The sequence below is a fragment of the Bos indicus genome, chromosome 19 (assembly GCF_029378745.1).
Source record: "Bos indicus isolate NIAB-ARS_2022 breed Sahiwal x Tharparkar chromosome 19, NIAB-ARS_B.indTharparkar_mat_pri_1.0, whole genome shotgun sequence".
NCBI lineage: Eukaryota > Metazoa > Chordata > Mammalia > Artiodactyla > Bovidae > Bos > Bos indicus.
In genome coordinates, this window is record NC_091778.1 from 40,743,564 (window position 1) to 40,757,736 (window position 14,173).

The 14,173-nt window shown below is 36.2% G+C and overlaps 1 protein-coding gene across 2 annotated transcripts in view; it reads right to left on the reverse strand.

The window, feature by feature from the left end:
• Positions 1-13,664, reverse strand: part of FBXO47 (F-box protein 47) — a 28,430-nt gene extending 14,766 nt beyond the window's left edge. For both annotated transcript variants that reach the window (XM_019982417.2, XM_019982415.2), the window contains exons 1-6: positions 13,484-13,664; positions 10,626-10,832; positions 9,936-10,103; positions 5,195-5,271; positions 3,643-3,720; positions 557-665 (exon numbers count right to left, since the gene is read on the reverse strand). In XM_019982417.2, the coding sequence (XP_019837976.2) occupies positions 557-665; positions 3,643-3,720; positions 5,195-5,271; positions 9,936-10,103; positions 10,626-10,806 (613 nt within the window). In that variant the 5' untranslated portion in view covers positions 10,807-10,832; positions 13,484-13,664. The remainder of the gene's footprint in view (positions 1-556; positions 666-3,642; positions 3,721-5,194; positions 5,272-9,935; positions 10,104-10,625; positions 10,833-13,483) is intronic.
• Positions 13,665-14,173: the final 509 nt, after the last annotated feature.

The window sequence follows — 14,173 nt, forward strand, 5'->3', positions numbered from 1 at the left end:
ATAAAAATCACTATTTGTGTTAAAACTAGGTAAAACCCAGCACAAACCAATTATAATTTTGTCAAATTTGTTTTAATATTTCAGATTTCCATATTTTGAATAAAAGAATATGCATTTACTATTCTTCTAATACTATGAAAATGTAATGCAGAAATGTTATTGTGCATTTTAATATTACTTTCCAAGAATATCCAAGTGCTTTAAGTTAAGAATCTTTAGTTGATATAGGAACAGGGGATGGGGGACTAAAAGTTGTTGTTTTTGTTTAATATTCTTGGTTAATATTCTGTTTCTCAGTTTTTTACCAAAACAGTGTGTGTCATATTGTTTGTCTTTGGTTTTTAAAAGTTACTGTTTAATTAAATTAGTGTTCATAATTTTTTTAGGAAGTTCTTTTCTTGTTGATTTAGATTGCTATATAATAGGAATAAAAAGGGAAGCTTTCTGCTGGAATTACTTGAAAACAAACAAACAAAAAAAAATACACTTTAGAACTATGTTATTTTTTTCTATTTTAATCTCCGTATAATGTCATCTCTGAATTTTAGTTCTTTACCTGGTTTGCTGCAGACCACTGTCTGCATCTTGCGGGACAGATGAGTCAGCTCACATAAGAAATTATAAACACGATGGCACTCGAGTTCATCCCAACCTGCGGTTAAGGTCTGAGAGTGATAAAATAAAGGAAACATTGCAGATATTCAAACCATCAAATCAAAACATAAGTCACTATTGCCTTATGACCATCAGCTGTTGCAGCACAAAATCAGGGTGATGTGCAATTTTTATCCAGTATGGGACTGTTAAAATTCATAGGAAATTTTATATTAAACGAAACCTAGAAATGCTCCAAAATCCAATTTCTTTGTGGTTGCACTGAGAGTCTCTTTTCAGAGAACTAAATGGTATTGAATCCTGACCTCTGACAGTTATGAGGAAAATAACAAAGAAAGGCCCAAACCCTAGAGCACTTTAGATACCTGACTCACAACCATACCGTGACTTAGTTTCAGACTACAGTAGAATTTAAATCAATCCCTTACGACTATACAGTGGAGGTGATGAACAGATTCAAGGGATTAGATCTGGGAGACAGAGTTCCTGAAGAACTATGGATAGAGGTTTGTAATATTGTACAGGGGGTGGTAACCAAAACCATTCCAAAGAAAAAGAAATGCAAGAAGGCAAAGTGATTGAGGTGGCTTTACAAATAGCTGAGAAAAGAAGAGAAGCGAAAGGCATGGGACAAGGGGAAAGATATACCCAAATGAATGCAGAGTTCCAGAGAATAGCCAGGAGAGATAAGAAAGTCTTCTTAAGTGAACAGTACAAAGTAATAAAGGACAACAGTAGAACTGGAAAGACTAGATATCACTTCAAGAAAATTGGAGATATCAAGGAACATTTCATGCAAGGATAGGCACAATAAAGGACAGAAATGGTAAGGATCGAAGAGAAGCAGAAGAGATTAAGAAGAGGTGGCAAGAATACAAAAAACTATACAAAAAAGGTATAAATGACTCACATAACCAGATGGTGTGGTCACTCACCTAGAGCCAGACATCCTGAAGTGTGAAGTCAAGTGGGCCTTAGGAAGCATTGCTACAAAGCTAGTGGAGGTGATGGAATTCCAGTTGAGCTATTTCAAATCCTAAAAGTTGATGCTGTTAAAGTACTGCATTCAAAATTCCAGCAAATTTGGAAAACTGAGCAGTGGCCACAGGACTGGAAAAGGTCAGTTTCCATTCCAGTCCCAAAGAAGGGCAATGCCAAATAATGTTCAAACTACCTAACAATCGTACTCATTTCACATGCTAGCAAGGTTATGCTCCAAATCCTTCAAGCTAGGCTTCAGCAGTACGTGAACCGAGAAATTCCAGGTATACAGGCTGGGTTTAGAAAAGGCAGAGGAACCAGAGACCAAACTGCCAACATTCGCTGGATCACAGAGAAAACAAGGAAATTCCAGAAAAACATCTACTTCTGTTTCACTAACTACACTAAGTGGATCACAACAAACTGTGGAAAATTCTGAAAGAAATGGGAATACCAGATCACCTTACCTACTTCCTGAGAAAACTGTATGCAGGTCAAGAACCAACAGTTAGAACCAGACATGAAACAACAGACTGCTTCAAAATTGGGAAAGGAGTATGACTGTATATTGTATATACAGCCTGTATATATATATATATATATATATATATATATATATATAAAGACTGTATATTGTTATCTTGTTTATTTAACTTCTATGCAGAGTACATCATTTGAAATACCAGGCTGGATAAATCCCAACCTGGAATTAAGATTGCTGGAAGAAATATCAACATCCTCAGATAAGCAGATGATACCACTCTAATGGCAGAAAGTGAAGAGGAACTAAAGAGCCTTTTGATGAGGGCAAAAGAGGAGAGTGAAAAGCTGGCCTGAAACTCAACATTGTAAAAAAAGAAGATCATGACATCCGGTTCCATTACTTCATGGCAAATAGATGAGGAAAAGTGGAAACAGTGACAGATTTTCTTTTCCGAAGTCACTGCGGACAATGACTGCAACTATGAAATTAAAAGATGCTTGCTCCTTGGAAATAAAACTATGAAAAACCTAGAGAGCGTATGAAAAAGCTGTGACATCACTTTGCTGACAAAGGTCCACATGGTCAAAGCTATGGTTTTTCCAAGAATCATGTATGGATGTGAGAGTTGGACCAGAAAGAAAGCTGAGCGTCAAAGAATTGATGCTTTCAATTATGGTGCTGGCAAAGACTCTTGAGAGTCCCCTGGACTTCAAGGAGATCAAACCAATAAATCCTAAAGGAAATCAACCCTGAATATTCATCAGAAGGACTGATGTTGAAGCTCCAATACTTTGACTACTTGATGCGAAGAGCCGACTCATTGGAAAAGATCCTGATGCTGAGAAAGCAAAAGGAGAAGGGGGTGGCAGAGGATGAGATGGTTAGATAGCATCACTGTCTTAATGGACAGAAATTTGAGCAAACTCCAGGAGATAGTGAAGGACAACGAAGCCTGAGGTGTTGCACTCCATATCCGACTCTGAAATCCCATGGACTATAGCCTGCCAAGCATCTCTATCCATGGTATTCTCCACACAAGAATACTGGAGCAGATTATCATGTCCTTCTCTAGGGGAACTTCCCAACCCAGGGATCGAACCTGGGTCTTTTTTGTCTCCTGCTTCAGCAGGCAGGTTCTTTACCACAAGCACCACTTGGGAAGCCCCATACTAAAATCAGTTGTATCTATCATTTCCTATAGTCACAATTTTTAAAATACAGTTGATTTCTAAAATCACATCCCAATAACTAGCCCAAGACTTAAAATTCATTACACATCCACACTCTGTACCCCACAATATTTCCAGTCATTACAATTGGCTGGAAACTTCAAGGACATTGGTATAGAGCATATAAATGTTAAACATTTCTTACTAGTGAGAAATCCAAGAAGAAAACCTGAGGTGGCAAACATATTAACACATTCTCAAACCTTTACAATGTTATTTTGTTTTCTTTTTAGATTATTATCACTTTTATTATTTTATAGACAGATTACATACTCTACTTATTAACAGTTCAAAAAGAATTCCTTTTCTTCTTTCAGTAAATAAAAAATGTACCTGTAAAAATATGCCATAACATAGCAATCCTACACATTGCAAAGGAGCTGCACATCCATTGAATTTAAAACAGGAAACCTATAAAGAGAACAACTATTAATTCCTCCTTTTCAGTGCAACTGTACAATGATCTGACATTCAAATTAAGTGGAAATATGTAATGACCTTTTTCAATCTTAACTGAAAATAACTAAAACACTATATAACTGATTAGTATCACGTTACATAGGTGGAGGATTATGAAAGAAGTATAGAACAAAGTCTCTGCCTCAAGGAGCTCACAATTTATTTAGGCCAATATACATACCTGAAGTTATTTTTACATTTCAGGTTAGAATATGTATAAGTGCTGCAATGACCAAATACACATATCAGACATGATGAAATCAGGGAAAGGATCATTCTGAGAATGATTTAAAAAGCTTATGAAGGATGTAAAACAAGTAATGTCTTTGAGTGGGATTCAAATATAATGAATAGATAGTATTGGTGAGGAAACAATAAAGGGAAAATTGTATAGAGATAAAAATAAAAAAGGTTCATTTGGAAAGAAAGATATGAGCAGCTTAGTCAGGCTCAAGATAGTAGGAATTAAGCTTGCACTGTCAAAGTGAAGTCGCTCAGTCGTGTCCGACTCTTTGCCACCCCATGGACTGCAGCCTCCCAGGAGGCTGAGAGTACTGGAGTGGGTTGCCGTTTCCTTCTCCAGAGGATCTTTCTCCAGAGGATCTTTCCAACTCAGGGATTGAACCCGGGTCTCCCACATTGCAGGCAGATGCTTTACCCTCTAAGCCACCAGGGAAGCCCCTGTCAAGGAGAACCTAAATACCACCTGTGGACTTTGGACCTTATTGTGATGAAATTGAGTAACCACTGGAAGATTTTTAAGCAAGAAAATTAAATTGATGAAAGTGATTCAGCATACAGAATGTCTTGGGGAGTGAAGAAATGAATGGTAGGAAGATCATCTTGGAAGTTGCTGCAATAACCTAGAGGCTGAACTTAATGCAAACACTGACATGAAAAAAGCCAGTGGAAACAGTTTGCATACTATTGAGTGTAAAACTGAATCAGCAATAGTAGATATATATTTGGACTTATATAATAAAACTCAATGTCTAACAGAGATTATGCCCTAACACATTAATACACATTTCCAAATCATAAATTGTCATAAAAGGTTTGTCATTTTATATATTTAAAATGCTTTTAATATTTAAACAGTAAAATGTTAACACTTGGAAATTATTTCCATTTTAATAAAATATCTACATCATCACTTTAAAACATCTTCAGAATTCCCACGAGGTAAAAATACTTTTACTACTTTGATAAACCTAATAAACTTGAGTGAAAATACTCCTATACTACATTTTGGTGTTTTATAATCTGAGTACTTGGTAAAGTATTAATTATCATCAATCAATTTTTAGTACTAATTCATGAAATTCCATAAAAATAAATACAGATTTAAAACAAGTATAAGACATTAATAATAAAACATCTTTACTGGAAATCAAGATTGTGAACTATTTTAGAAGTATGATCTTACATCTGCAAGTATCTTGTGAATGTACTTTAGTCTTTCCTTTGTGGGTAGCAGCAATGTACATCTTTTAAATAGTAGACCTGAGAAAGTAAAGAGACACATGAAAGAAAACAACAACAATGTAATTAACTTAAGAATATCTATAACTCACAGCATAATGTTTCCTGAAAGTGAGATGTACCTTAACGGACTGTGAGCTGATACCAGTGTTTTTAAGGGGAAGTTTGGGAGGAAGGGTGCACAACGCTTGTAATACATGTGTTTACCAAGGATGATTCTGGTATTCACCCAAGAGGCTATGACATGAAATCTTACAAAAAACTGTGAAATTGGTGCTATAGAATAGATTTAAGAAAGTATTTCAATTTAAAAAGATAACAATGGTGGACTCCATGGACTGTAGCCTGCCAGACTCCTCTGTCCATGGGATTCTCCAGGAAAGAATACTGGAGTGGGTTGCCATTTCCTTCTCCAAGGGAGGTCTCTTGCACTGCCGACAGATTCTTTACCCACTGAGCTACAAGGGAAGCCCCCCAAAAGACAACAATAACCAAATACAAAACACAATTGGGAAACTCTACTGTCTTTATTCCATAGAAAACATTTTCCAGTATCTCTTTTTTTTTCCTGGTATCTCTTAAAATTAGCCTCATGTCCACAAGGGAAAATGTTTTAAGAATTGCTAATGGAAAGAGTGAGAGAAGAGATTTTGTATTCTTTTCTCCAAATACTGTACAAAACTTAGTCATAAGTACTTGAAATTTCAGAGATTAGAAGGCTTTTTTCCCTCACAGAAAGTATCCAGTTTGGATGAAATATTTATTTATTTCTTTAAAGATATCCTTTTATGGGGCTCACATGTTAAGAATGTATAGAATTTTGTGTTTACATATTTTTTTTAAAAGCCTTTAATTTCCCAGTGAGCTATGTAACTTGAACTACAGTGACAGGAAGTGTATAATTTGTTTTCTCAAACTTTAAGTGTTCTGTTCTCCTAAAATGGCAATATATTGTTAACATTCCTATAAGGGCAAATATCCTCAAACTAAAAATAAGACATATGGTAAGAAAATGCATACCTGAATATCATGACTTTCTTTAGTCTTCATCTTCTCTGCATTTACTTTTTTACATAATACAAAAAACTATATAATTCTTTAGAATCTATGGGAATTGAACTTATTTTTAGAAGTTGCTATGTTTGGGCAACACATTACCAGGATTGCATTTTAAAGATAAACTCTTCTTATTTTTGTACATAAAAAGACATTTTCAGTGTTTGGCTTTCGGGCTGAGTTCTTTTCCTTTCATGTTCTGGCATCCAGTCTCAAGGCATATCATAGCCGGGGAACTGTAAACTCTAATTGCATGCTGGTTGCTTTTTTAAATGCAGAATGCCTATTTTTAAGGGTTGCAATTTCTCATAAAAACCAATGCCAGTTGACTTATTTATTTTTTAACACAGGTGCTCTGTTATATCCTTTAGAGACCAACTTCTTTAATTTCTTCTCACTAAAATAGATCAGATGTACTGTTCTTTTCACACTGGCCATCTGCTCTGTTTTGTATGAAGCAGCAAATTAAAATGTATAAACCTCAGAATGCAGAATTGTGAAAATGTTATTTTAATGTCGGAAAACAAGAACACAGGAATGGCAATGTGAGGAAATGGTAAGTACATCAAACATTTATCTAAAGAATCAGTCATAAGCTAGCTGTCTGCACCAAATTTAAATGGAAGGTTGAAATCATTACATGAATAAAACCACATTTAAAAGCTACCTTTAAAGATCAACACATATCTGTATTTTTAACTGAATTATCCACATAATTGTCTTAATGCTTTTTGTTTGTTTATGCAATTGAGCCTGATCAGAGAGAAAAAAATTCTTTCTAATTAAACTAAAGAATAAGCTTTTCCCAAGAACCACTTCCTCCACAACTGATGATGTTTGAAAAAAGATATTTACAATAAGTGGCAAAAAGTAATTGATGTATTCATTTGCAAGCTTTACTAAGCTTAATCATAAGTACTGAAAGCAATAACATTGTAACTAGATCACATACTTTTCATTTAGTCTTATTAAGTATACTTATCAAATACAGTTTGATGTATTTCACATCTATGCAGTCTTATTTCACTATTTGAAAACTAGGCATCCTTGGGATACTAAAAGGTAATATTCACTTAACTTACTCTCAACATCAGATATTTTGTTTCATTGCCATGTTTTGATTAACTACAGGTAGCTTCATAATTAAACTGGTGTCATTAAGTCAAGTCAAAATTAGAATTTTCTTCTCATTCTCAGGAAGAATGAAATCAATGAATGGGATGAAAGATATAAACGATTACAAATCTAGGGAAGAAACCGTCCACAACTTCCTTTGCTAAAGTTAATTTAATAATAGCATAATGATTTATTAGTAAATGCATAGCATCCTTAAGAGAGGAAACCATTGTTTCTGATAACAGAATAAGTGATTTTCCACAATAATATATTTAAATTTATTTTATGTTTTAAGAACTAGATTATGGTTGAAAAGGAAAAGAAATACAGAGATAAAACTCATCATATCCACACAAAGTAAAGCATAGAAATACATCAATTTCCTAAACTGGTAAGCCACCAGATGATAAGCTTCGATGACATTGTGTCCACATGAAGTCACAAGGACAGACACTTTAAAGTGCATTCTCATCTTTAAAGATAATGTAAAGGACTGTGGTCTGAGAAGGCCTTACAAATAGCTGAAAAAAGAAGAGAAGTGAAAGGCAAAGGAGAAAAGAAAAGATACACGCATCTGAATGCAGAGTTCCAAAGAATAGCAAGGAGAGATAAGAAAGTCTTCTTAAATGAACAATGTGAAGAAATAGAGGAAAACAATAGAATGGGAAATACTAGTCTCTTCAAGCAAACTAGAGATACCAAGGGAACATTTCATGTAAAGAAGGCATAATAAAGGACAGAAACGGTATGGACCTAAAAGAAGAAGAAGAGATCCAGAAGAGGTGGCAAGCATACACAGAAGAACTGTACAAAAAAGGTCTTAAAGACTCGGATGACCACAATGGTGTGACCATTCACCTAGAGCCAGATATCCTGAAGTGTGAAGTCAAGTAGGCCTTAGGAAGCATTACCACAAACAAAGCTAGTGGAGGTGACGGAATTCCAGTTGAGCTATTTCAAATCCTAAAAGATAATACTGTTAAAGTGCTGCACTCAATATGCCAGCAAATTTGGAAACTCAACAGTGGCCACTGGACTGGAAAAGGTCAGTTTCCATTCCAGTCCCAAAGAAGGGCAATGCCAAAGAATGTTCAAACTACCTAACAATCACACTCATTTCACATGCTAGCAGGGTTATGCTCAAAATCCTTCAAGCTAGGCTTCAACAGTATGTGAACCGAGAACATCTAGATGTACAAGCTGGGTTTAGAAAAGGCAGAGGCACCAGAGATCAAATTGTCATCATTTGCTGGATGATAGAGAAAACAAGGGAATTCAGGAAAACATCTGCTTCTGCACTGACTGCACTAGAGCCTTTGACTGTGTGGATCATAACAAACTGGAAAATTCTGAAAGAGACGGGAATACGAGACCACCTTACCCATCTCCTGAGAAATCTGTATGCAGGAAAAAAAGCAACAGTTAGAACTGGACATGAAACAACGGAATGGTTCAAAATTCAAAAAGGAGTACAAGGTTGTATACTATCACCTGCTTATTTAACTTATATGCATCATGTGAAATGCTGGGCTGGATGAACCCCATGCTGGAATCATGACTGCTGGGAGAAATATCAATAATCTCAGATATGCAGATGACACCACCCCAGTGGCAGAAAGCGAACAGGAATTGATCAAGTTTCTTGATCAAGGTGAAAAAGGAAATTGAAAAAGCTAACTTAAAACTCAACATTCAAAAAATGAAGATCGCGGCATCCAGTCCCATCACTTCATGGCAAATAGATGGGGAAAAAGTGCAAACAGTGACAGACTTTCTTTTCTTGTGCTCCAAAATCACTGTGGATGATGACTGCAGTCATGAAATTAAGAGATGCTTGCTCCTTGGAAGAAAAGTTATGACAAATCTAGACAGTGTATTAAAAATCAGAGACATCACTTTGCTAACAAAGGTCTGTACAGTCAAAACTATGGTTTCTCCAGTAGTCACGCAGGGATGTGAGACTGGACCATAAAGAAGTCTGAGCACCAAAGAAATGATGCTTTGAATTTGTGGTGCTGGAGAAGACTACCGAGAGTTCCTTGGACAGCAAGGAGATCAAACCAGTCAATCCTAAAGGAAATCAACCCAGAATATTCATTGGAAGGACTGACACTGAAGCTGAAGCTCCAATCCTTTGGCCACCTGATGTGAAGAGCCGACTCACTGGAAAAGACCCTGAGGCTGGGAAAGACTTAGGGCAGCAGGAGAAGAGGGTGACAGAGGATGAGATGGTTGGATGGCATCAACAAGACTTTGAGAAAACTCCGGGAGATTCTGAAAGACAGGACCCCTGGTGTCCACAGGGTCGCAAAGAGTTGGACACAACTGAGCGACTAAACAATAAACAAAAGGATTGCTGCTAAGGGAAAGTCCTCACACTGGAAGAGTAAAAGTGTCATGGAAATAGGAAGTATTCCATTTCCCACAGGCCTTACAGAATTGCATGATTAAAACCCCCTTAATTAAGTATAGTTCTTTATCTGTTACAATTCTCATTATATTACATAAATTACCTAGAGATCTGTAGTGTTCCACTATAGCGGTGTCTTCTCTGTCAGGCAGCTCAAGGTCATGAAAATCCTGTAGTAAAAGTCTTTTGCTTCCTGATGAGGTTGAGATATAATTAATAATGTGCTGGCTGACTGTTTTGGACACCATGCTTAGCATGCTGATATCCTTCACTATCAAAAGAAATATACACATATACATATATGTAAATGGCTTAAATACAAGAACATCACTATTAGCAGTCTATGAACTTACAAGTTAGCTCATTAATAATACTACTAAATAATACTACTATTAATAATACTACTAAAAATAAATAATTAAAGTGGGGAAAAGGGAAAAATCTTAAAATTGTTTGAAATCTAGTTCTCAATGAATTAGAAACATTTGGGGATGTAACACTCAAATTACCATGTCATAATTAGAAGCATACTTTAAGGAGTTTGAGTGTCATATTTTATCCGAGTACCACTTACCTAACAATGATGAAATTTTAAAAAGTAAACTAAATGTGAACACGGACAGGGAGGCCTGGTATGCTGCAGTCCATGGGATTGCAGAGAGTTGGACATGACTGAGAGACTGAACTGAACACCATTAACATTCTAGCGGGGTCTAAGATGACAAAACTACTTCTTGGGGAAAATAAAATATTCCAGTGTCCATGTTGCCTACTTATAGTCGCCAAACCTCACCTGACAAATATTTTAGAATTATTTGGAATATTTCCAATGGCAAGGCTTTAAAATTTCCAAGCGTTGATAAGGGCTGAGAATCTGAGTCAAAGGTGTTGGAAAAACAGCTGGATCGACGACTACTACGTCTATATTTCTGGTTAGGAATCAAAGTGAAACTGGTATTTACTCTAGACGTCATCCTCTTCCTTATCTCATGAATTTACTCTGATTAGAAAACAAAAGCACAAGAGACAAAGAAAAAAGGAAATTATATTGATGAAGCGATGTTGTTTCTTTAAATAGAAAGATTCATATTTTGATGGGTAATAGTTATCTCTCTATAGTTACAGAACTTTTTATGTGATGCCCAATATAGGGCATTCCAACCAGTAGAGTCTATTTATTCATTCCAGCATAATATGAAATATTTAAAAATCTTTTCCCTCTTAGCCAGATATTTCAGACAGAGTTTTAGTAGAAAATGAGATATGTATTTAGATGAAATGTATTCTAAGAAAAGAAATGTGACATTTTCAAAAAGCAAAAAAATTAACACAAAAATTATAATTTCAATCCATTCAATATTTGTCAATTAGTATGTTGTTTTTACTTTAATTCTTAAAAAATTCAAAGTATTAATGTAGAATTAAAACTTTTTCTATTTTTTAAAAACAATACTGACATGTTCTTTTGTTGGAAACAATAAAGACAGATTAAAAAACAGACTTTAGTTTGTAGCTTTTTAAAACTGACTAGCTCTAACAGATTAAGATGGTTTCATTATGATTCACTATGTGTGATGAAATCAAAGTTTTATAAAATTAATAAGACTAGAATAAATTAATAATTTTCCCTCAATTCCACTTTTGTTTAATAGCAGCTTATAATGAAACTTCAATACTTTGGCCACCTGATGCGAAGAACTGACTCATTGGAAAAGACCCTGATGCTGGGAAAGATTGAAGGTGGGAGAAGGGGATGACAGAAGATGAGATGGTTGGATAGCATCATTGACCCGATGGACACGTGTTTGAGTAAGCTCTAGGAGTTGGTGATGGACAGGGAAGCCTGGCGTGCTGCAGTCCATGGCGTTGCAAAGATTGGACACGACTAAGCGACTGAACTGACAAGTCTTAGGAAGGATCTACATAACTTATTTCAAACTAAACATTTCATAGAAAGAATTTTATTGAAGTTACTAGTAATTCACTTACACTAAACAATAATTCTTTTTAAAAAATGTTATCACACACAGTGACTTTGTGTCTTTCCTTTTCCTATTCAGAAAACACTCTTTTGTAAATATGTAAATATGTACATGCATATGTACACATGCATAACTATAACTCCAATCTAGGGCTCCTTATTTCTGAAGAAACAACTAAGACATTTCATCAAAGAGTTACAAATATATCTGACCAAAATGCATTTTCTCCTTTTGGCACAAAATTGCTAAAAAATCACATTGCTACTTATTCATCTAAAAGGTTTCGTGTCAATTTACATCAATTTAAAATCAGCTGTATAATTGAAAATGTGGCCAAGAAATTTAGTGCTTAGTGAAAAGTATATTGTGAATTTCCCTTAAAACTATACCCTACATAGTGCTTTGCTAGTAGATATTTTTAAATAATCATTAAAATTACACAAGTAACATGCACTGTCAAAAATTTTTACAAAATACAGCAAAACAAAAAGAAGAAAATTAAATTCATTTGGTTTTTAGCACAAAATCAAGCCCTTTGGCTCATAACATTCTAGAGTTTTCCATGTTTCTTTTTTACAAAAACAGAGGAAATCACTGTTCACACTATTTTGTAATCCTTTTCAGTTGTAATTAAAATTGTCATTTCTTTCCATACCAATAGTTATATTTCTACAAGCATATATTTTTAAAAGGACTGCATGGGATTTCACCAAATGAAAGAATATTAATTTATTCAATCCATAAGATTATTTTTTTTTGGGGGGGAGGATGGAGGTACTTTTTTTTTATTTTAATAATTTTATTTTTAAACTTTACATAATTGTATTAGTTCTGCCAAATATCAAAATGAATCCGCCAAAGGTATACATGTGTTCCCCATCCTGAACCATCCTCCCTCCTCCCCATAAGATTGTTTTTAACTTCTCACAGTAGGCATTTAAGAACATTTTTCATTATAGTAAAATATACACCTGGCCTAGGTTTTGTTCTGTTTCTCTGAGCACTGTGTAACCTGGGACTTGGGTGGGAGCCTGCGGGCTCTTCAGAAACTCACTGACACCTAAAACCTGGGGGGCTTTAGTGTGTCAACCACACACTATATATTTTTAAACCTCTGAGAGAAGTTAAAATACAGTGATCTAAATCCTGCTAAAACTAAAGTCTCCTCTTACAATTCCTTCTTTTTCTCAGTCAGACCTGAACGTTCCAGGGTAGATAACAAGACTTCCTGATAATCCTAAAGGTGTAATCCCAAATAATTTCTGGTTTCCTCTCAGCCCTCTAGAGAATGAGAATCACGAACCCAAATAATCGTAATACGATGACGTTTCAATGCCCTGTTCCGTCTCACTACTTTTGCCCACGTTTGAAAGGCTTTAAGTACCTCTTGGATGAACTTTTCTCCCTCTTCTCTGAGAAAACCTTCCAATAGCAATTCAGCAGGATTTCTATTTTGTTTTAACATAAGAAAACCCTTTGAAGAGACCCATCCCCCCGTGCTCCGGAATAAGCTCAAAATATCTTCAAAGAGGTAAACCAGAGAGGCCATAAAAGAAAAACTTTCCAATTTAAGAGTCAAACCACACTGGGATGCATTTTTGACTGTCTCCAGTCCATGGAAAGATGAAACTTATCTCTAGAAATTATTGGGGAAAAAAATTTTTTTTACCACAGATTTTGACAGTTTTCCGGCTAAAGGATCACAGGAAAATGGGACTTGGTCGTTCTGCCCCACCTCCTCAAATTTCTTAATATTTAGAAAAGAAAATTTCCTCAAGGTTTTGTCGCCAGAAAGAGGGAACGTCCAGCTCCCGTCGGCTCCGAAGCTGCGTTCCAGTCTCGCAGGCGCCCCCTTGGCCTCGAGAATATTTTAGAATCCTCCCAGGAGCCCCAGCGGGAAGAAGGCCCCGCCCCCGGACCCCATAGTGCCGTCCTCCGTGAGGAATATTTTAGAACCCTCCCTGAGCTCCCTCAGAAAGGAGACTCCGCCCCCTTATAAATATTAAGGACCCCCCCCCCAACACACACACAGATCCACCCACTTCATGAATAATCAACGAGGACGAAGTGGGTCTTTGGTGCCAGACCCTAAGCCAAAGCCACTCGTTGCCACAGGAAGGGGTGGAGCCGTTAGAAACGGGAGTGCGTGCGTGCTAAGTCGCGTCAGACTCTGCGACCCCATGCTCTGTGGCTCGCCAGGCTCCTCTGTTCATGGAATTCTCCAGGCAAGAATACTGGAGTGGGTTGCCATTTACCTTTCCAGGTGATCTTCACGAACCAGGGATCGAACTGGCGTCTCTCAAGTCTCCTGCATTGGCGTTCGGCTAGTGGTAACACTAGCGCCATCTGGGAAGCCCAG